Raw genomic sequence first — 22,779 nt, forward strand, 5'->3', positions numbered from 1 at the left:
TGAGGGAGGCAGTGCCGCCCTCCGACTCCGGATTGGCTGAACGTGAGCCGCGCCCCCCTCACGCCGGCAGCCTTCTGTAGGAGAAGCGGGCCCGGCTCGCCTGTGTCAGCCGGGCCAGCCACTGCGGTTATAGGCGGCTCTCCGGGTCCCTAACCGGAGCGACGTAAATCTGGGAGGGGCGCGCGTCATCTCAACGGTGCGGGGACACCAGTAGGCGGCGGGAGAGAGGGCTGCGGCGCAGCGGAGAGCGAATAAGGCGCCTCAACCGGAATCGTCTTGGGAGCGACGTCGCACCCGGAAGTGTGGCAAGACGGACGCCGCACCCGGAAGTGTGATGCTACGGCGGCTTGAGAAGTGATGGTACCCGGCCAATTGAGATACGGGGTTAAAACAGGTGTGTATGTATCTTTATTTTCTAAGGCCCAGTGGGACCTCCCTTTTCGGAAAATGTTGGAGGGTGCGCGTATTTGGCATGTTTTTGACTGTTTCATCCTGTTGAAATCCGACGGGAAATGAGCACTAGGAATGTGTCCGAGGGGGCCAGGCTCAGTAGAGGCTTTTAAGAACTTTCTTTTGCCGCCTGTCACCTTCAATTCTTCTACCCCACAGGGATGTGCAGATGGAGGCTGGAGGTGACACTACTGGCCCACCCCCTGGGGACGTGGAGGACTTGGAGGACACTCGGTTTCCCAGTGAGGTGGCAGGAGACGGTGGAGGGCTTCGCGAAGACCCACCGGATCCTGGAGATGGGGACCAGGAGGAAACAGGTATGCCTTCCCCTCATTCGGGTCTTGGAAGGAATCCCTACGGAGTGTCTTTGTTGAGGGAGGTCAATGGAGGACCAGCGAAGAGTCTTTTGGGACTCAGGAAAGTAGCTTAAACCATAGCAGGATCAGTAGGAGGTCATTGTGGACACACGGTGTAATTTAAATCATGGAGGAATGACAAGGAAATCCGTGGGTATCAGGGGTTGTTCCCTGGGGCCTTGGTGTGAGTTCAGGTCTTTGATGAATCAAGAAGAGATTGGGGTCACAGAGGGGCATGGGGATTTAGGATGTTTAGGTCAATGAATGACCAAAAGAAAGTTAATACAGTCGCAGGGGAACTATTTAGAAGTCAGTGTCTTTGGTGGCTAAGGTGTTATGTAAGTCCTTGCGGTGGGAAAGGGGATCAGTGGTGACCAGTGGGCACTCAGTGTTTTCATCATTGAGGAATCAATGGTGAGTTGTTGGGGGCAGTCTTTAAGGAAACAGAAATTAGTGGATGTTAATGGTGATCATCGGTAGGGAGGCCATGGACATCAATGAGTTTATTTGGAGACTGAGATGACCTATAGGAGAGGCTTTGAAGACCCAGCTGGATGTGTAAAGGTATTTGGTGGAGACACAATGGGAGTCTTTGGGGAATCGATGTTCACTGACCACTTTGGAATGAGTGGATGTTAGTGGCATCATCAGGAAGGATGAGTGGACATCACTGAGAATAAATGGTGGTGGTAGGGGGTAGTGTCTTTGAGAACTTGGGAATTACTATCAATTAATGGCAGGTACTGGGAGGAGGTAATTGGTAACTGAGTACATGGGGGATCAGTGAATGTCAACCAGAGAATGAGGGAATATGTGGTCACTGGGATTTTATGGGAAAATTGTTGAGACATACTTACCAATGGATAATAATGGTTGTCATTGAGGGATGAATGGATATTGACTGGAATAAAAGGGAGGAGTGTCAAGGGAGTCAGTAGGGGGCAGTGAAGTCCTGGGTTTTATTGGTGATTATTAATGATGGTCATGAAGAAAGTCATTATTATTGTCCTGTGTGTTAGTGTATATTATAGTGGGTATTGTGAGGAAGAGAGTAGCTATCCGTGAAAATAAAGGGAGGTCAGGGAAATCAGAGGAGGTCACTGAAGTCCCGGGTGTTAGTGGAGATTAATAGTAGTCACTGGAGTGAAGGGAGAATGGAATAACAGGGTCAGAAGAGTCAGTGGAGGTCATATGAAGTCTCAGATGTTAGTAGAGGTCGATGGTGGTCATGGTGGGGATGAAGTGCCCATGGAGTAAAATATTTTAGATTGTGTGACAGGGCAGTCATTGGAGGAATTAGTGATATTGTGGGGTCACTGGGATGTTAGTGAACAGCAGTGGGAGTAAATAGTGGATTAAGGAAGGCTTAAAGATCTGGGTGTTAGTGGATATTCATGGCCGTCATTGGGAGAGTTAGTGGTTATCATCAAAAATATACATAGGTGACCAGAAGAGTCAGTGAGGTTATTAGGGATCAGTGAACATTGATGAGAATAAATAAGAGGTTAGGGAGGAGTGGGGCAGGGCGAAGGATTTAAATGAGAGAATATAGAGATATTAGTAGATGGCCAATGAGGGGTGAGTAGGTACTAGGAGAATAAATGAGGGGTCAGAGGTTTTAGTGGGGAATCACTGAAGATGGAAATATTAATAACGGTCATTCAGAGGCACTGGGGTGCTTTGAAGACTTGGAAATGGCAGTTACTGAAAGAATAAAGAGTCTCTAGGGACATAGTTCAATAATGACAATGAGAGATTGGATTGTTGGGGTTTTAGAAGGATCTCTTAGGTGTCATTGAGAGGCAGAGGAGACACCTGGAGGTCTGTGTCAGCAGCAAGGGTCACTGGGGAGCCGGTGGAGATTTGGTAAATCCTTGGGTACCTGGAGTTAGTGGGAGTCCACAGCCAGATGACCCACCAGGAGTTCTTTTTCAGAATCCGAGACAAAGGACCAGCCACCCAGCCTGCTGTCACCACTGCCCCAGTCAGGGGCCCCATCATGCACCTGTGGGCTCTGGGATCCCGCAGTCTCTGAGAATAGTCCCACAGGTGGCCCTGAGAGTGGCTCTGGGGGCCAGGGCGGGGACCCCAGTGACGAGGACTGGCGCAGCAAGCGGAAGCACGTGTTTGTGCTGAGCGAGGCAGGCAAGCCCATCTACTCGAGGTACGGCAGTGTGGAGGCACTGTCCACGACCATGGGCGTGATGACAGCCCTCGTGTCCTTCGTGCAGAGTGCAGGAGATGCCATCCGTGCCATCTACGCCGGTGAGCAAAGGAGGAGGTAGACCGGGGGATGGTGACTGGGAATCTGGCTGGCTGGCCCACCGGCCGCCTGGGGGACTAGCCCACCAGCCAGGGGTGAGTCCGTGTGTGTGGATGGCTGGCCAGGCGTCTGTCTGTTGTCCGTCTGTTTGGCCAGTTGGGTTCTGAGTGATTAACTCGCCCGGGTCTAAGTCACTGGCTGGGTAAACTTCCTTATTTATCTGAAAGCGTGACCTTGGGGGCTCTGTGGCTGAGTTGGGTGTCTTGCTGGGCTCTGTGTCAGTCCTTGCTCTGTGTCATCCATGCTGTGTGTCTCACCTGATTCCTTGACCCATCGTGTCTCTGCGAATACCCACACTCCCCCCAGTTGTCCTTATCCCAGCCCAAGTGTACCATGGGGTGACCGCGTGAGCTTGGGCCAGCAGTGTGTGTGTTCAGGCAAAGAGCAGAAGAGCCCCGCCCGATCCCCTCCGGTCGCGCTGACCCATCTCTCCCCCCCCTCCGCCCCCCCCCTCCCTCCCCTAGAGGACCACAAGCTGGTGTTCCTACAGCAGGGCCCACTGCTGCTGGTGGCCGTGTCAAGGACTCCGCAGTCGGCAGCCCAGCTGCGGGGGGAGCTGCTGGCTGTGCACGCACAGATAGTGAGCACGCTGACACGCGCAAGCGTCGCCCGCATCTTCGCGCGCAAGCAGAACTACGACCTCCGCCGCCTGCTGGCCGGTTCAGAGCGCACGCTGGACCGGCTTCTGGACAGTGTGGAACGCGACCCCGGTGCCCTGCTCCTGGGCGCCGTGCGCTGCGTGCCCCTGGCGCGCCCACTGCGGGAAGCACTGGGCGCGCTGCTGCGCCGCTGCACGGCACCCGGCCTGGCGCTGTCCGTGCTGGCGATCGGAGGGCGACTGGTGACGGCAGCTCAGGAGCGGACCGTGCTGGCCGAGTGCCGCCTGGACCCGGCCGACCTCCAGTTGCTGCTCGACTGGGTGGGGGCGCCGGCCTTTGCGGCAGGAGAGGCATGGGCGCCAGTGTGCCTGCCCCGCTTCAACCCCGATGGCTTCTTCTACGCCTACGTGGCTCGCCTGGATGCCATGCCTGTCTGCCTGCTGTTGCTGGGCACCGACCCTGAGGCCTTCCATGACATGGCCACCTGCCGGCGCCTGGTGGAAGAGGGCATGCACACCCTCGGGGCCACGCGTGCCCTCCGGGAGGCTGCCAGCTTCTCTAGTGCCCCAGCAAGCAGTGCCCCTGCCTACAGTGTGCAGGCTGTGGGGGCACCCGGCCTCCGCCACTTCCTCTATAAGCCGCTGGATATCCCCGACCATCACCGCCAGCTGCCTCAGTTTACCAGGTAGGCCTGACCCTATGGGCGGTTGGCTGGGCAGGCAGGCTTATTTGACTAAAAGATTCTTCGGCTGGACATGAGGCGGGAGAGAGCCGGGCATCCTCTGGAAAGGTGGGATCGAATGGGTGTCCGTATAATGAGGGAGGCTCAAGGAATCCCTTACTCTAATCCAGTGCTCAAGGAATCAATCCCTCGTTTGCTGGGGAAGCTGGGTCTCCAGCCCCTGAGAAACCCCAAGTCCGATGGGGAAGGCTCGGCTGCCTCATTTCATTGAACCCCTAGACTGAGGGGAGACGGGCGAGCCAAGGAGGCCTCTGACTGACCTTGGCCTTACCTCCCGCGGTCCCCGCAGCCCTGAGCTGGAGGCCCCGTACGGCAGGGAAGAGGAACGGCAGCGCCTGTCGGACCTGTACCACCGCCTGCACGCGCGCCTTCACAGCTCCTCCAGACCCCTGCGCCTCATTTACCACGTGGCCGAGAGGGAGACGCTGCTGGCCTGGGTGAGTCGGCTAGGGGTCAGAAAGGGTTCGTTCCCGACCTCACGCCTCCTTTTTCCCCACCGGATCCCCTCCGACCGTAACAGCCTCCATCGAGCACGCTGTGCCCTGGCCTGCTGCATCACTGTTCCTGACGCTACATGTGTGTCTTTGAAACCCAGGAGGATCGCGGGGTCTCCAGCCCTCCAGTAGCCCCATCTGTTCTCTGTTCCCCCTTAAACAACCTGTACAGTGTCTTCCACTCTGAAGAGGTCACATTAACAGCCATCAGTGTGCCTCCTGCTTCCCGGTTAGCCCTGCCTGTGTGTGCACAGTGCACCTGTCACTCTGAGTCCCCAGCGCTCTTGAACATGACAGAGTTGGTCCCAGGCTGTGCCTTCTGCCCGGGGTGTTCTCCCCTGGGGTCTCCGGGGCTCCTCGCCTCCCCTTCCGTGGGTTTATTAAGGGTCAGCTATTCAGGGAGTTTGGTCAAGGTGACCCTGTTGTAAATAGCACCTTCCCCCAGGCTCTGCCATTTAGTACGCATATATTAAATAACTTCTTGTATGTCTGTTGTGTATCAGGCATTGTTCTCACCTGAGAATTTTATTTTACTTTTACATTTTTTTCACTTTGATTTTTAAGCAATTTCAGACTTAGAAGCCGCAAAACAGTACAAATAATTACCATAAATAGGTCTTTCACCTAGTTTCCCCAGATGTTTACCACAGGCGCTTATTAAAATCAGGAAATTAGCATCACTACAACATCATTTCATCCACAGACCTCATTTAGATGTCACCAGTTGTCCCACTAACGCCCTTTTACGGCTCCAGAATCCAGCGTAGGATCATAGGCTGGGTTTACTTTTTGTCTCGTTTAAACCCTCTGTAGTCTTTTTTGTTTTGCATGTCGTTGGCACGTCTCAAGGGTACCAGCTAGTTAGTTTGTAGAGTGTCCCTCAACTTGGGTTTTTCTGATATTTTATCCTGCGTTTTGGGCAAAAATATCCCCCGAGTGATGTGTCCTTCTCTGCATCCTGTCAGGAGGTCCACAATATCAGTTTGTCCCACTGTTGATGCTAACTTAGATCACTTGGTTAAGGTGACATCTCCCAGATTTCTCCACTATAGTGTTTTGCCTCCTTCATAACCGGCAAATATCTTGTGGTGATTATGTCAGACTTGTTTTTTTATCATACTTTCGTCCACCAATTTTAATATCCATTGATGATTCTTGCCTGCAAGAGTTACTACTTTGGTGTTTACCAGGTGGTGAGTTTTGAACTCCATCATCCCTTCTACATTTATTGGTTGAGATTCTACTACTATATGGAAGAACTTCTCCTCCCCCTGTTTATTTGTTGAATTTTTAATTTTCTATCAATATGGTCTCAGGGATTTTTCTTTAATTCATTGTGGGCTCAAAGACTTTTCTGTCACTTATTTTGGTGCCCAGACGGTCTCTGATTTAGCCAGGCTGGCCCCTGTGTCTGATACGTCTCCATCACTGTTGAAGCAGTCTCATTTTCTGGCACAAGATATTCCAGGCTCATCATGTACTTTCTCTGTGCCCGTCCTGGAATGAGCCATTTGTCTAACGAGCCCTTGTGCCTTTTCGTAGAGAATGGCATTTCAGAACCAAGATACGGTAGGCCCAGGATTTTAAATTGGCTTGTCAGGAGATGACTCACTTACGAAACGGCATCTAAGGGGGAGGTGGCAGGCCATGTGGGTTTCTAGAGGGAGAATGTGGGGCTTGTCTACAACAGCTGCTCCGTAAGTGTTAAGCTTGTTAAGTTGTTAAGTGTTAAGCATTGTTGTTATACTCGGTGCACAGATGAGCAAACTGATATCCCGGAAGTACACACACACACACACACACACACACACACACACACACACATAAACACACACACACAGCCAGCATTACCCAATTGAAGCCACTAGATCCAGCTGATTCCTTGGCCCAACTGAAAACCCCTGGCCCGCTGTGATATTAGCTTACCTGTTTTAGCCCAGTGGCCAGGTAGCACCAGGTGGGAGCCCTCGCCAAGTGTGTTTTCCAAACAGGAGACAGGCATGGGGCTAGGGTGGGGCAGACGGGACAGGGCATGACCAGCTCTGGCTCGACTGACTCTTGTCCCCTCTCAAACCTGCAGGTGACTTCCAAATTTGAACTCTATACCTGCCTCAGCCCCCTGGTGACAAAGGCTGGTGCCATCTTGGTAGTGACCAAACTCCTGCGCTGGGTGAAGAAAGAGGAGGACCGGCTCTTCATTCGTTACCCACCCAAGTACTCCACACCCCCAGCAGCCCCAGCTGCCTCTACAGACCAACCTTCCCATAATGGCTTGTTCACTGGACCTTGAGAGGCTGCTAGATTGAGCAGCGCTGGGAACCACCACCTTTAGCTTTTACCTTCTGTCTCCACCCTGGAAATGGGGCGCAGGAGGGGCAGGGGAGAGGCTGCTTCCCCCTGCACCTCCACCTCTGGGGCAAATCCTTGGCCTCCCTCTGCCTCCCTCTCCCTCTGCCTCACCTCCTCCACCTGGATGATGTGCCAGCCTCTGTTAGGGGCTGTCTCCTCCCCCACACCCCCTGTCCTGCATCAAGAGTCGGCCTCCTTGATGGGCTCTCAGCCCTGAGTGTCCAGGGCTGGCCAGGGTCCCCATGGGGGGGCCCCCAGGGGCTCTGGAATTGGGAATGCGGTGCCAGCCTGTGGCTGGAACCAGCGTGAAGATATTTTAAAGAAAAAAAAAAACCTGTACATAAAAGGCCTAAAACCGGTTCCCACGAGGACATTCCTTTGCCCTTCACCTACTTCGTCTTTACCCTGTCAAAAGTGGCCCCCATCAATGTAGCTGCTGCTGCTAGTAGTGAGAAGGTGGCCTCCAGGGCCCACCTGTCTCTGTAACCCAGGCAGAGCACCTGACTTCGCACATGGCTGAGATGCAGACTTTTTACGCAGGAGGTGCCCTCGGCTTCCAAGGCTCGTTGTACTCCTCTATGAAAAGGAGGAAACGTCGCGTAGGCTGTCACGTGAGGATTTGTAAACGAAAGGGGACTCGACCTCTTGTGTACCACCGCACAGCACACGTGTATGTGTCCCAGACTTTCACAACCTGCACAGCAACCTAGAGAGGGAAAGCCCTCCCTAGAGTTTGTATGTGTGTGCACAGCACTCATTCCTCAACCGAACCAAGACCCAGTTGTGCTCCTGTTTTGCCTCCCCCGGAGTTGGCGGGCCTCAGGGTAGACGCATGCGCGCTGTCAATCAGGGGCACCGGGCCGCGCTTGGCTACAGCTGAAGCCTCATGGCTTCTCCGCCTGCGGCAACTGGCGAGCCGACACGCACTACACGCATGCGCGACGCAGAGCCTGTAGCCCCAGCATAGGTGGGTTTTTTTTTGTTTTTGTGTTTTAACCAATCGTCATCCGAGGCGCACGCAAGCGCAACATCCCGCGCGTAGGAAAATGGCGGGGAAGTTAGAGCCTTTGGCAATGGAGCCGCCGGAAGTTGTGGAGGAGACCGAGGAGGCTGAAGGTAGGGAGGGCGAGCAGGCGTCTCCGCAGTCGGGTCAGAAGGGAGGGAGGCTCTGTCCCGTAACAATAACGAGATATTAGTAGCGGTACTAAAAACGTGAAAATTTAAGCTTTTTATAAAAAACCCTTCATCAAAGGGGAGACAACTATTGTCAATCTAGATTAACTCCTGTCAACTTCGTTGGGTATGTTGACTTAAATGTTTGGAAGAAACAACAGCCTGTATATTTCAGTATGCATCCCTTCACACAAAACACGGAAGTGGATGTTGTCACAAAAATCACCCTGCTGCCACCACACCGAAGAAAATCCCCAGTAATTCCCCAGTGTCCTTTCACACCCAGCCCACGTCACATTTCGCGTGGACTCTTGGGTCTTAATGGAGAATGGCCTCTCCCATGGGCAGCTTTTTTCCACAGCATTTTGTCAGTTAGGACACCCCACACCCTAGTGAGAGGGGAAAAATTGCCCTAGAGATCATTAGAAATCACAATGTAGCCAGAAGAAGAAAATCTCCCAAGACGGTGAGCCGCCGCTCTCCCCCTAACATTTTTTCGTTACAGACATTTTCGGAATGTACACAACTACAGCAAATAACATGGTGAAGGCCCGTGTACCCATCATTCTGGTTTCAAATGTCGACTCTCTGCCCTCTTCTGATCTATCCCTGTCCCCCTTCCTGCACACTCTTTAAACCATTATATTAATAACATGTTGGATTGCATCTTTCCAGATCCATCTATGCAGGCATCGTCAATAGTTACGATTGTTATTTCTCCAGCACCTAAAACAAGGCCTGCTTGGTATATAGTAGGTACTCAGTAATTTTTTTTTTTTTTTTTGTATTGTATGGATAACTAATTACCAGGAAGAGCTCTCTTAAATAAGGGCTACATGTGGAGGGCCAGCTTTAAGCAAAGAACAGACAGAAATGAGAAAGCTGCAAATAGATCTCATGTATTGAGCAGTTACTGTAGCACTTATGATAGTAACAACTGTGCTGAAAACTATTTTAGTTTCAAGCTTTCAAATTAGTCACAATTGAAGTTATGATTAACTTCACCAGCAGCAGAGAAAATCGAAAAGCATATCAAGTTATCATTTTCTAGCCCATTGAAAATGGCTTTAAAAAGAGAGGCTTTAAATCTAGTATTGATTACTCTGTGGGGAAACAGCCTGTCTCTTGCCTCACTCAGAGAACTGACCACTAAAGACTTTGCTAGAAGCAGTTTGGAAGAATATGTTTAGCGTCTAAAATGCTATTCCGTATCTTTAGTCACCGTGCTCAGTAATCAGAGAGTATGCAGATGTGTGGACCACAAAGGATCACTGGAGTGTTGCGGATGGAAGTAAAACAAGGAGCAATCAGGGAAATGGCTGGATTTAGATCTGTCCATGCATATCGTGGAATGCTTGTGTGGCGGACATTATTTTAAGCAGTAGGGGGAAAAATCCAATCTCATTTAAGATACTTAACAATGGGTTTTAAAAGCGTAAGATCATGGTTTGTTGACACAGAAGGAGCTCCAAAGGTGATCATAGTCTTATGAGAGGAAAGCAAATTGGGATTTAAAAAAACCAGAGGGCGGGGCGCCTGGGTGGCGCAGTCGGTTAAGCGTCCGACTTCAGCCAGGTCACGATCTCGCGCTCCGTGAGTTCGAGCCCCGCGTCGGGCTCTGGGCTGATGGCTCGGAGCCTGGAGCCTGTTTCCGATTCTGTGTCTCCCTCTCTCTCTGCCCCTCCCCCGTTCATGCTCTGTCTCTCTCTGTCCCAAAGATAAATAAAAACGTTGAAAAAAAATTAAAAAAAAAAAAAAAAAAAAAAAACCAGAGGGCCTTGTCAACTAGAGCCCTATGTACGTCGCACAGAACAGCGTCTGAAGCTAAAGGCCTAACGACCCTTAACAAGGGACCTAGGTCTTTAGGAGTGCACAAAGGTGGAGGTATTTTGTGATGTTTTTTTTCTCTTTTATTTTGCTTTCAGGAAAACGTATTCTATAATTTTAAAATATAAGAGAAATAGGGGAATTTTTGAACGGCATCGGAGGATCATATACTGACCTTGAGCACTGTTAACATCCCAGTTTTGATGGTTATACTGTGGTTACCTGGTAGAGTCCCCTTGGGTATAGGAAATATACACTGGAATAGTAAGGAATAATGGGCCATGGTGCCTGCAATTTGTGTTACAGAAATGCTCACAACGGGGAAATCTGATACCAAGGCAGATAAGAGCATTGGGGCCTTTTTCTACCACTTTTATGTACATCTGAAATTATTTCAAAATAAAATGTTAAAAGGGACTCCTGCTGTACAGGCTGTTTTATAATATACACTCCTAAAAATTTTTATCAGGACGTTAGTCTGACTATTTAAAAGATTTGCTGATAACTCACGATGACTAGGACTAGAAATAAGGTGGGGAGGAAAAATACAGACAGAGCTTTGGCAGAAATGGTTACAAAAGCCGGCTGTAAAAGGCACGGAGACAATCAAGAAATCACGTTATCTGGGCACTGGATGGTATTACATGATGACTGTTACTCTTGTTGGTGTGGTTAAAGGTTTGGAGTCATCTAGTGAAAATCCCTTAAGTAGCTGAGACTCTTCATGAAATATCCAGGGATGAAATGTCAGGAAGCATAGGGCCTTCTTGAAAATACCTCAGCACAGGAAAAACGTAGCTGAAGCAAATACGTATGAATATTAATAGCTGTCAGATCTCAGCAACGCAAAAATCAAAAAGTTCATCATGGTGTCCTCTCTACTTTTGTGTGCGTTTGGAAATCTTCGTGTGGAACACTAAAAAGAAAGCAAATAATTAGAAATACTTCCCCCTTGTTAATAAAGTAGCCTTAATTTTTGTTTCACTTCCAAATATTGAATATTATAAAAATTTAAGAATCTCAAGCAGAGACATACCAACCTAGTATTAGTGATTATATCAGAGAAAGGCAGTAAGATTTAGGGCTAAGGCGAGAAGGAAAAGTGTCATTTTAACTTCACCAATTTCTGTAGTGTCTGAATGTTTTGGGGGGTAAGAAAGTAAAAATTAAAGCAATACATGAAATACATTTTACTAAAAGGTCTGAGTGTGTTCAAAGGCAGTAGTTACCTCTGGGAAGGGGAGTAACTTGATGAAGGGGCTGTTCATGAGAGGAAACTTTTACTTTTGGTCCAGGTTTTTCTACATTAGCTTATTAAGTGCTGAAAACTTCAAAAGCAAAATTAAATTAATGCATGCTAATTTGTAAAGGATTTCAGACAAGACAGAAAGATGTACAGAAGGTGAACATATCACCCCAAACATTTTTTAAATTTTTATTTACTTTTTTTAAATGTTTGTTTATTTTTGGCAGAGAGAGACAGAGCATGAGCAGGGGAGGGGCAGAGAGAGAGGGAGACACAGAATGCGAGGCAGGCTCCAGGCTCTGAGCTGCAGCACAGAGCCTGACGCGGGGCTCAAACTCACAGACCGTGAGATCATGTCCTGAGCTGAAGTCGGATGCTCAACCGACTGAGTCACCCAGGTACCCCAACCACCAAATATTTTAACAAAATTTAATAAGCCTAGGTTAAGAAAGAAGCCCTGATTTAAAACATGATTTCTGATGGCTACAAAGGATTTCATCCTACGAATATGCTGTAGTTAACTAAGATATCTTTAGGTTGCTTCAGTTTTTTAAGATTAGAAACAATGAACAATTTGCCCACCAGCGTTTATTTTCTTAAGATAGATTCCTAGATAATGGAATTTCTGATCTGGAGGATTTGACTAATTTTTTAATATTTACTGCTAAAAAGCTTGAAATGTAAGACTGGTTTTGCCTATCATTTTGGCAAAAATTGAAAAGTTTGAAAACGTATTTGGCTGCTAAGATTACGGGGAAGGAGTCTTTTGTGGACCTGCTTGACACAAGTGGAGAGCAATTTCATAATACACATCAAATTTAGTAACACACATGCCCTTTAATCCAGCTGGTAGCCTAGTAGGAATTTATCCAGTAAATATATTCCCATACCTGCCCAAAAAAGAATGTATGGGGATGGTTTTCTGGTTGAATTGTGCCCCTCCCCCAAATTTATGTCTACCAGAACCTAAAAATGTGACCTTATTTGGAAATAGGGTCTTTGTAGGTATAACTAGTTAAGATAAAGTCATACTAGATAGTAGAAGAGGGAAATTTGCACATACAGAAATACACGAATGCCAGGTGAAGACAGACACACACAAAGAAGGAAGACCCCAAGGGACGACCCATTTTGTGGTGCTTTGTTACGGCAGCCCAAGAAAACCAATACAGAGGGTCACTGTGGAATTGTTTATAACAACAAAAAGGGAAACATCCTGAATACCCATCAGTAAGGGGGCTTCTCTTAAATCATGGTATATCCATTCAGTGAATCACTATGAAGCCACTAAGAAGAATAAAAAAGATCACCAGTATACCTTGTCAAATGAAAAATACAAGGCGTGGACCATTCATGAGGCAACACTACTTGTATAGAAAGAGTGGGCTTGTGCTTGTATATGAATTGAATTATCTCCACCTACACAACAAAGAGCTTGTAACACTAGTGGTCTCTCTTAAGGGGAAGTGAGAAGCTTAGGGTCTTAGGAGAAGGGACTTTTCCCTGTATGTTACTGTGAGTAAGTATCTCTTCCTTTATCGTGTGGCTATCATATGTGTTTTTGCGAGCGGCCTTTCATTTTCTCTGCCCAGTGTTCCTCAGAGAGGAGGGGGTCACTGGGATTTGACCTTTTATCATTGATTTCAAGAGTTGAAGATGTTGACATTTTTCCTGTGGCTTTTTTGTTGTTGTTGTTATAACTTTATTTTATTTTTTTTTAAGTTTACTTATTTATTTTGAAAGAAAGCACGAACAGGGAACGAGCAGAGAGAGAGAAGGAGAGAGAGACTCTTTACCAGGCCCCACGCTGTCAGCGCACAGCCAATGCAGGGGCAGGGCTCAGTCTCACAAACCGTGAGGTCATGACCTGAGCCGAAATCCAGAGTTGGACGCTTAATTGACGAAGCCACCCAGGTGCCCCTGTTATAATTTTAAAAGTGACACAGTCTGGTGTTAAATACATATAGAAGTATAAATGGTGAAAATTGTTTTTGAGTCAAGATCCAAATACATTGGATACAATTGGATACAATTAAAATTCCAATGAATGGTACTTGTGTCAAGTCTCTTAAGATCAATAGAGTTTCCCCTCTCCCTCTTTTTTTTTTTTTTTTCTTCTTTGCTGTGTATTTGTTGAAGAAACCAAATTGTCCTCTGGAGTTTTCCAGCATCTGGATGACACCGATTGCGCCCCCATGGTATCATTTAACATGTTTCCCTGCCCCTTTTATTTCTTCCGAATTAGTATTTAGGTATGGAAACCTGTTAAGATTCCTGTTGTTTTGTTTTGTTTTGCTTTGTTTTGTTTTGTTTTGTTTTGTTTTGTTTTGGCAAGTATCCTTCATAAGCGGTGTTGTGATCTTCCATGAGGAGGCTCATAATACCTGGTTGTCTTCTTTTGATGCTAGTCATTGATGACCATATCCTGGACCTACTGATTCTTTAAAAATTTGTTTCATTACTTAAAAATTTTTTCATATTATAATACAGGTAGTCAGATGTTAGAGGAGTATATTTATTGTTGAGAGAGAGAGAGAGAGAGAGAGAGAGAGATCAGGGGTGGTGCAGAGAAAGAGAGAGAGAGAGACAGAGGATCTGAAGCAGGCTCTGAGCTGTCAGTACAGAGCCCGACTCAGGGCTTGAACTCATGAACCATGAGATCATGACCTGAGCTGAAGTCGGGCACTTAACTGACTGAGGCACCCCAGACCCATTGATTCTTTAAGAATTTGCAGCTTGTGGCCTATAATGATTTTTAAGAAAAAAATTATCTGAAATCTTTCTGTCCTACTGCATCAGTTTGAACTTCATACTGATTCTAAACAGCAGCAGCAACAAAAATGCATCCCCTCCTTCTCTCACCCCCGCCTTTCATTTCGTTAAGGAGATGCCTGTGGTGTCCTTTGACCTCTTGGGAGTAGCTGAACATGAGGGAGTAGCTGAACATGAGGGAGTAGCTGAACATGATTCATCCAGCACACATCGTAAACCTCAGGGACAAGGGACGGGCTCTTGCAGGAGCCTGCTCTGTCTGGAAGCCCCTCAGCCTGTCCTCGGTTCCAGGTCAAGGGTGTCTCTGCCTTCCTTCGTCCCTTCCCAGAAGGCCTGGACCTTCCCTCCCTCCTGAAATTGTGGTTTTCATCTCCACAGGCCAGACCAAGCCTTTGAAGGTGCCTGAAGACTTGCTGGCAATGGTGAAAAAGCTGCACAAAGGTCATGCATGTCTTTGTGTCTGAGGCTCAGCCTGGGGTTTTGAGGCAGGCAGATGCGGTTCAAACCCAGACCCCTCACTCAACTCACAACCTTGGGAAATTATCCCACTGCACATTCTCCCTCTTGCACAACTTAATTCTTTGAACTAAAAAATATAGCTTCAAAATTCAAGAAGTATAAGAGGATGGAAAAGCCTCCTCTCTTACACACATGAACGCACACACAAACACCAGCCACCCGTGTCCCTGACCCAAGGGCTCGCAGCAACTATTTTTAAATTCTTAGGTATCTTTCCAGAGAGTAAACAAAATACATTCATGGGTGTGTATTCTTTGTCCTCCCTTTTAATACACGATGGCAAATGGCAATGCAAATGACTGTACCTTGCTTCCATTGTTGAGGGGGCCCAGGAGCCAGCCTACATCTGGGCTGGGGCAGGGTACTGGCCACATTTGAGGTTTGACCCCCACCCCAGCCCATCTGCAACTTAAATACTGTGATCCATTGGTGTGTTTGGTCTGTTCCAAATAAAAGAGAATCACTTCTTCCTCCTGCCCTCACACTGTCCCCCCAACCCCCATGGCCACCTGCAGAAGTGCATCGGGGCTGCTGCCTAGGCTAAAATTAGGTAGAGAACTTACGGGACTGGAAATGCAGGGTGTTGGTGACCCTCTCCAGTAAAGTGAAGACCCTCAGGAATTTGTTATTGTAATCAGCACCTTGGAGAGCATCCAGGCTCCTGGAAGTCTCAGGGGATGGGGTTGGTGGCCTGGGAAAATCAAGGGCTTGAGTTTATTAACTCCAGAATTCCAGATTCTCAGGGGTTGGTAGTGAGACCCAGCAAGCGGTGGGAAGCTTTTGCCCCAATTCTGTGCAGCTGACTGAAGTCAGAGAGGGCTGAGGAGGAAGTCTTTTCCATACAGAGCCCTGAAATTGGGACTGAGAAGTTAGAGATGGTTCCCTAAAGAGAGAATGATCTCCCTGTCACGGGAGAACCTTAAAGTTGCTATCCACAGAGGAAAGCATTTTTCTCATTTCTCAAATGTGGCCAAGACCACAGTCAGATGGACAGAAGTGACTGCCAGGCTTTCAACAGGGTGGAGCAGGTGGGAGATCTCCACACTCCCACCACACTCAAAATTACATCCAGAAGCCTCCAGCATGCCCCAGGAGGCCCTGAGTGATCTGCCATCCCACTTGCCCCACCTTGCCTCCTGGTGCTTTTGACTTTCTCGCTAGACTCACACCAGCCACACCAGGCCCTTAGCCATTACTTGGGCATCTGCCTCACTCGCTCCCACCGCTGGGGCTTTGCCCTTGTCCCTCCGCCTGGCATGGTTCCCTCTTCCATGCTCCCCACGCCATGGAGTGGGCAGGGCTCCCTTCCCTCACCTCTATATCAAGAAGCACCCTCTACCCTTTCCCTCTTCAACCCCTTGCTTCACTTTGTTCCATCCACCGCAGTTACTGTCGCCCACATTGATAGCCTGTATCTCCGTTCAATGTCCATTTTTCCCATGCAGGATCCACACCCTGCAAGGGCCTCTCACAGAACCCAACGTGTAGTAGGCGCTCAATAAATGCGTTTTGATTGCTAGTAGCAGAGACACTGTGCCAACAACCCACCCACCTCCATCTGCCTTAGACAGCCAGGCGTCTATCTTCTCTGGCTCAATCTTCCTTTCGTTCTGCAGAGGGAAGTCTGGAGCCACAGATTGAAGACCTGATTAACCGGATTAATGAGCTTCAGCAAGGTAAACGCCAGGACCTAGGCTTCCTAGCTGGCCAGGAAGAACCTCGACTTGGAGTGCCTCCACCTCCTCAGCTCTAAAATCCAGGCACCTCTGGCTTCCTTAAAGATGAGTGTACTGAGTCTCAGTGTGCAAGAGAATAGCAGAGGTAGAGGCTGCACTCACACAGTGTCTTCTCTTTTTTGGCCTAGCAAAGAAGAAATCCAGGGAGGAAATGGTAGAGGCCCAAGCTCTCTGGGAGAGCCTGCACAGGGAACTGGACTCCTGTAAGTGGCACTAAGAGAGGGACCCAGAGATCTTAGGAGCACTGCTGATGTTCTCTGCATGCCTCAAGGTCTTTGCATGGATGTTCCCTCCACCTGCATTGCTCTTACCCCTATAATCCAGATTGCCTTTTGTTGTCTCATCACCTTTCTGCTGTCAGCCCAAACTTCATTCTAACAGGTTGACCTCAGTGCCCCATCGGAATATGGAATGGCACCTTCTGTCTGTCACCATCACTTTCCTGCTTGACTTGTTTCTTCACAGCCTTTATTTCCACTTGACATAACAGATTTATTTCTAGTCATCTATTCCATTGGCCTAAACCATGTGCATTCTGCAGTCTTCGCTCCTTTGGCATTTGCAGAGAATGTGGACACTGAGGGGGAGAAACTGGATCAGGATGCCCCCCCCCCAGTAGGAGATGGGTGCGGGTGGCAAGAAGATACCGCCCCCCCCTGCCCTGGCACTGTTCCTTACCTTCGGCAACCTTGGTATGCCTTGTGCTCGAAGTGGCAGTGGGGGCACGGGGTGTGGCCCCTGGAGGCTCAAAGTGTCACTGTGTTTTCCAGTGAATGGAGAGAAAGTTCACCTAGAGGAGGTCTTGAGCAAAAAGCAAGGTATTTATCAGCTCTCTGTCTTCATTGTTCTACCCCATTCTACCCACAAAAGCCCACCGTTCCCAGAATAGCTAGAGGAATCCCACTGACACCCGAGTCAGGGTGCTTCCCTCTCTGCTCACATCTGTCCCTTGGCGGCCACCTGACTCGAAGTAAACACTAAGGGCCTCTGAGTGCCCTCCGATGTGTGATATGATGTGGGGCCCATGACGTCCTCCCATCCCTGATTCCCCAAGAGCTCACACAGGGCTCCCTTGGTTCCTCTCCCCACAGAGGCACTGGGGATCCTCCAGCTGCACTGCCAGAGGAAGGAAGGTGGAGCTCAGAGGTAAGAGGTCCTGCCCAACTCTTCCCTACTTTGTTCCCAACCTGAAGGAGGATGGGACAAGAGCTACGGAATATTTACCTTGGACACACACTTCTCATTTTTCCTTTCTGCAGAGTAGCTAGACTTGAGACTCTCTCTCATCTTTGATATCAGATAATAGTGTTGAGATTAACTCACTCATTTAAACGTTCATGGCTAGTTTCTTTATTAAATAAATTTCACCCACTGGTGTTATTCTGAATCTTCCCTTGGTTACCAGCTCTCCCACCATCCATTCAATTGTTTATCTATCTGCCCCTTTAGGCCCCCCAGTCATCCATTCACCCACCCACCCATCCATTCATCTACGCATCTATGCAATCCTTTTCAAGCCAGCCAGCCAACCATTATGTCTTCCATCCAATCACCCATTCACCCTCACTCCATCTTTCCAATCACCCATTCATCTAGCTGTTTATTTCTTCCCCCAACCATCCAGCCAGCCATCTATCCATCCTTCTAGCAATTCCTCCTTTATTTCTCTGTCCAGCCACCATCCCTCCACACTTCATTTGTCCAGCCAGCTATCCTCTCTTCCGCCAGTCACCCGCCCATCCAGTTATTGTCCATCCGACCATCTCTCTATCCACCTCCATCCTTTGAACGTTTCCTTTCTTGTGACCAGATGTCTCACACCCTGGCGGACCATGATTTTAACAGTGTAGGAAAACCCGGTGATAAAGTGGATGTATGCTTAACCACACCACACGTATCAGTTTATGTTCGTTTTTCTACCGAATCCCCACAATGACAAGGGCAGGAGTTAAGGGCTACTGTCACCTTCCCACCACTACCACCATTTTACATACGAGGAAACTGAGACCCGGACTGGTCGAGTAGCTTGTCCAGGGTCCCAGTAGAATAGCAGATCCAGAATTCAGGTCAGGACTTTACAATCTATTAAGCCAAACTACTGTACCCCTCACGGAAGTTTCTTGGGAAGGCATGGTTTGATGAGGGACAGGATGAACAGGGTGATCATCTCAGAGGCCCATAATGCTGCCCACTGTGTCACAGAAGAAAGGAGAATGATGAAGGTTATGAACAGACCACCCCACCCCCCAACCTTGCTGAAGGAAATGGAGGCTTATTTAGAGACTATGACTAAGAGCTGTCTTTCTCCTTCCAGGAAGAACGTGTTGCAGGAGTGCACAGAGCAAATTTCTGTCCATAACTGTCAGGTTACAGAGAGTTACAGGCAGAGGAAGCTGGGGTAACCCCACATCTACAGCCTGATGTGGCAATGGCTGGGCATGGGAGTGGGGCTTGCATCAGGGAGAGTTTGTTGGAAGAGGAGCTGTTGGAAACAAGGCTTGGAGAAGAAAGCCCATAAAGGGGCTCCTAGTAGAGGGAGCACCAGGCAGAGATCCAAGGGTCCCCCAGAGGAATCCCCAGACTGGGCCAGGCTGGGTGTCAGTCTCAGTGTCAGTCTAGCATGTGCTCTCTCATCCCTGGGTCTTGGCCCCTAGGGTTCAGGTTGAAGAACAGCTGGAGAATTTGATGAGCCAGCACAAGGACCTCTGGGAATTGCACGTGAGCTATCCTCCTTGCCTCCAACCAAAGCCCTTCGTCTCCTGGCTTCTGTGTCCCCACAGACTGGCTCGGTGTCCACCCACTGCTCAGCCCCAACTCCATGGGACAGTCCTTGTCTCCATTCTTCCTCTTACCCACCTAGTCAGCCCTTCAGCTTTTACCTTAAATCTAGTCACCTCTTACCATCCCCCATTGCCACGTCTAGCATCTATGGCCCGGCCTGTTGCAGTAGCCTTCGCCGAGCATTCTGCTTACTTCCTGCTCACCTAGAGTTCGCTCCCCTTGCAGTGGCAAATGGGAACCATGAAAAGGCCATGGTTTGATCATCCCTTCATTCAATTAATGTTGCTGGATGCATCCAGCAACATTCCAAGCAGGAGGAGACAGTGAGGAGCCAAAGGGGTCAAGGATTTGTTGTCCCCAGGATGGTTGGGGGGTGGAGGGGGGCATACTCAGACTCCAAACAAAAAATAAGTAGATAGATCATGTAATGTCAGTGGGGAAGGCGTCTCTAAGCAGGTGACATCTGAATGCAGACATAAAGTAAGGGAGGAAAACATTCAGGTGTCGTGGTGCAAATGCTCCTGGAAGAAGGAAAGGCAATGCAAAGGCCCTGAGGCTGACGTGCATCTTGGGTATTTGAAGAAGAGCAAAGGGTGGGGTGGGGTGGGGTGGGGGGTGGGGAGAGTGAGAAGAGATTTGAGAGGTGCACGGGTATATAGGGAGCTTTTGGAGAAGAAATGTGTCTCACCACCACCAACCACAGCAGGAACTGCACATGGAGTTAAATCGAATGAATGAATGAATGAATGACCTAATTCCGGTAAGGACTTGATGAGAGGACAGACAGACGGACAGGTCCCTTCTCTCGCAGATGTTGAAGCAGCGATTGACCTGGGAGATACGTGCCCTGCAGAGCAGCCAGGAGCAGCTGCTCACTGAAGGTTGTACTCCGAGCAGGGGGCGGGGCGAGGGGCGGGGCCGAGTCCGCCGGAGCTCCCGGCCCCGCCCGTGACACCCCGCCCACCCACAGAGAAACTGGCCCGGGACAAGTTGCGGGAGGTGGAGCGGAGGCTGCGCTCGCCGCCCGAGGTCGGGGGCGCCCGGATGGTGAACGACGGGTGAGAGGGCAGAGGCCCTGGGGTGAAGGGGAAGGAACCAGGAGGAGAGGAATGGGCTAACTTTCCCCCCTCGCTCCGGCACAGCCTCCAGCCAACCCCGGGGCGGGCTGGCGGGACTTCTGGGGCGCCGCGATCCTTGCACCCCCGCCGCTCCGCCTCGGCTGCTCTGCGTCTGCGGTCTCTGTCGGGATCTCGGTGGCTTCCTCCCCTTGCCGCCCCACTCTCGTTCTCTTCTTCCTCTCTCCGCCCCCCCTGCTCTCCAGGCAGCCGGCGGAGGTGGAGATACTCGAGGGGCAGGAGACTGCCCCAAACCGTTGCCCCCCAAAGGACGCGGCCTGCAAAGGAGAGGTAGGGAGCCCGGCGATGGCGGCGAGGGGGCGGAGACGGCGGGGCTGCCCTCGGAGTCCCTGGGAGTCAGCGTCCGTGGGGAGCAGGGCGTCCCGGCGGAGGACGTGAGGGACAGGGTAAAGGCAGCCGCCCGCCCGCGTGCCCGGAGGCCAGCGCCCTCGGGAGCCGGGGCCCGCAGCCTGACTCGTGGCTCCCGCAGGCCGGCCCCGAGCGCCCCAGCGCCCGCAGCGAGGACCTGGAGCCGCCCCCAGACCCATAGGACCCGCCCCGCCCCCTCCCCCCACGCCCCTCCTTCGAAGGCGACCGGAAATAAAGGCGCGGATTTCGGACCGTCCTCCACCTCCAGCTTCAGTCTGTTCTCCAATTCCTGTTTTACCAACAGGGGCTAAAGGGAACGTGTTAAACACCCATATAAGGTCCTGTATGTCTCCTAGTAAATCCCAGCCTCCCAACAGCCCCTGCATCCCCCACAGACGCCACTGACCTCGGGCCCCTTCCCTGCCCCCCTCACCCGGGCAGTTCCAGCCAGCTGCTGCTGCACCCTCTCCAAGTACTTTTTCATCTCAGGACCTTTGCCCTGCTGTGTCCTTACGTGGGGGGGGGGGGGGGGGGGCTTTCCCCAGGTCTCTACAACAGCAAGTCGGTTAAGTATGTCAGCTCCCTTGGAGGCTGGCGTGGGGGACCCTGTTCCAAAAGGTGTCTTGTTGGGGCGCCTGGGTGGCTCAGTGGGTTGGGCATCTGACTCTTGGATTTTGGTTGGGTCATGATCCCAGGGTGGTGGGATCGAGGCCCTGGTGCGACTCTGTTCTGAGTGTGGATCCTGCTTAAGATTCTCTCTCTTCCTCTGCCCTCAGCCCCTTCCCCCTTTCAAAAAAAAAATAAAATGAATTTAAAAAAATTGAAATTCAAAAGGTGTCTTGCGCCAGGTTCCTGTCATTTACCAAACATGTATTCATAAAATGCACGTGCTGGTTGCTGTGTGCCAGGCACTATTGGAGGCCCTGGTTTTAAATCAGAACAGGGGCTTGTAATCTATTAAGTGCTTACTAAACGGTTCACATCAACTTACTGTTATTCCCAGGCTGCAGATGAGGAACACCAAGGTGTGTATATCTCTTAGAACAGGGATTTTTATGCAATAAATACTCAATACATTGTACCTACTGTTTATTATTCTCGTTACTATTCTTATCATTACCAATCTAGAGATGAAGAAAATTGAGTCAGTGAGTGTAAACAGTAAGCCCATAATAAATATTCAGTCTCGCCATTGTTATTATAGCACAGATGAGGCCACAGAAAGCTTTAATCCCTGTTCCATGGCTTCTACCAGGCCCAGCTGACGACTGGCCTGCCCCTGATCACCTGCCCCACTGCCCACCGTGTAGATTACAAAATGCCCAGGCTTCAGGAACGCACTTTACACAATTGTCATGCCATCAGAACTGTTGAATGGCTGTTGAGGAGCAGGACAATCACATGTTCTTAAGCTTTTACCCTACGCCTTATTTATTAACTCTGAAGGGGGGGGGTGTACCTTTACAGTGGGGAGATCAGAGGGCGAGACCACCTGAACCAGAGGCTGAGTGTCGCATGACCAGCTGGGGGGCCACTTGACCATATTTTCCTGGTGCGACGTGTGTCAGGTACCCATCAGCACGCATGTGAGGATCTTGATGAAAATGCTTAACTTAAATTGAATCAGTTGGAAACTACGGTGAGGGTTCTGTAGCACAGCTCCCATGCACATCAGGAACAGGTCCGTGTCGTGAAGAATTGGAGAAGCTCTTATGTATCAGTTTCCTGTCACTGCGGTAATAAATTGCCACAAACCCGGTGGCTAAACCAAGCGTATTACAAATGTGTTACCTCAGAGTTCTGGAGGCCAGAAGTCCCAGTTCTGGAGGAACTGGGTGTCGTCAGCGTTCTGCTCCTTCTGGATGCTCTTAGAATCTATTCCTTACCTTTTCCAGCTTCTCCAGCTGCCTTAAATATTTGCCTCCTTC

General features: G+C 49.8%; 2 protein-coding genes across 11 annotated transcripts; both read left to right on the forward strand.

Annotated features, from left to right (window-relative positions):
- The first annotated feature begins 68 nt into the window (after positions 1–68).
- On the forward strand, positions 69–7,673 carry MON1B (MON1 homolog B, secretory trafficking associated). Its single transcript, XM_003998261.6, has 6 exons — positions 69–394; positions 610–767; positions 2,742–3,071; positions 3,594–4,413; positions 4,760–4,907; positions 7,045–7,673. The coding sequence occupies exons 2-6, from the start codon at positions 620–622 to the stop codon at positions 7,252–7,254; spliced, it is 1,656 nt and encodes a 551-aa protein (XP_003998310.2). The 5' UTR covers positions 69–394; positions 610–619; the 3' UTR covers positions 7,255–7,673.
- A 143-nt stretch (positions 7,674–7,816) lies between these two features.
- On the forward strand, positions 7,817–21,397 carry SYCE1L (synaptonemal complex central element protein 1 like). Of its 10 annotated transcripts, none has more exons than XM_019820091.2 (12): positions 7,817–8,429; positions 14,710–14,772; positions 16,467–16,526; positions 16,715–16,789; positions 17,357–17,404; positions 17,678–17,732; positions 18,901–18,984; positions 19,241–19,304; positions 20,179–20,248; positions 20,338–20,425; positions 20,693–20,773; positions 20,973–21,397. In XM_019820091.2, exons 1-12 carry the CDS (start codon positions 8,360–8,362, stop codon positions 21,160–21,162), a joined length of 948 nt encoding a protein of 315 aa, XP_019675650.2. In that variant the 5' UTR covers positions 7,817–8,359; the 3' UTR covers positions 21,163–21,397. The 10 variants fall into 10 exon arrangements, with proteins under 10 accessions (XP_019675650.2, XP_019675654.2, XP_019675653.2 ...); XM_019820095.2 differs by having other exon boundaries at positions 20,689–20,773; positions 20,973–21,107; XM_045046599.1 differs by having other exon boundaries at positions 8,353–8,429; positions 16,720–16,789.
- The last annotated feature ends 1,382 nt before the right edge of the window (positions 21,398–22,779 follow it).

The sequence above is a fragment of the Felis catus genome, chromosome E2, assembly GCF_018350175.1.
Source record: "Felis catus isolate Fca126 chromosome E2, F.catus_Fca126_mat1.0, whole genome shotgun sequence".
Lineage (NCBI taxonomy): Eukaryota > Metazoa > Chordata > Mammalia > Carnivora > Felidae > Felis > Felis catus.

Excerpts from the sequence above, each read along its gene's own strand:
- MON1B (XM_003998261.6), top strand. The coding sequence starts at position 620 with ATGGAGGCTGGAGGTGACACTACTGGCCCACCCCCTGGGGACGTGGAG. Across the intron at positions 768-2,741 it reads TGGGGACCAGGAGGAAACAG|AATCCGAGACAAAGGACCAG; the intron begins GTATGCCTTCCC and ends GTTCTTTTTCAG. Across the intron at positions 3,072-3,593 it reads CATCCGTGCCATCTACGCCG|AGGACCACAAGCTGGTGTTC; the intron begins GTGAGCAAAGGA and ends TCCCTCCCCTAG.
- SYCE1L (XM_019820091.2), top strand. The coding sequence starts at position 8,360 with ATGGCGGGGAAGTTAGAGCCTTTGGCAATGGAGCCGCCGGAAGTTGTG. Across the intron at positions 16,790-17,356 it reads GCACAGGGAACTGGACTCCT|TGAATGGAGAGAAAGTTCAC; the intron begins GTAAGTGGCACT and ends TGTGTTTTCCAG. Across the intron at positions 19,305-20,178 it reads AGGACCTCTGGGAATTGCAC|ATGTTGAAGCAGCGATTGAC; the intron begins GTGAGCTATCCT and ends CTTCTCTCGCAG.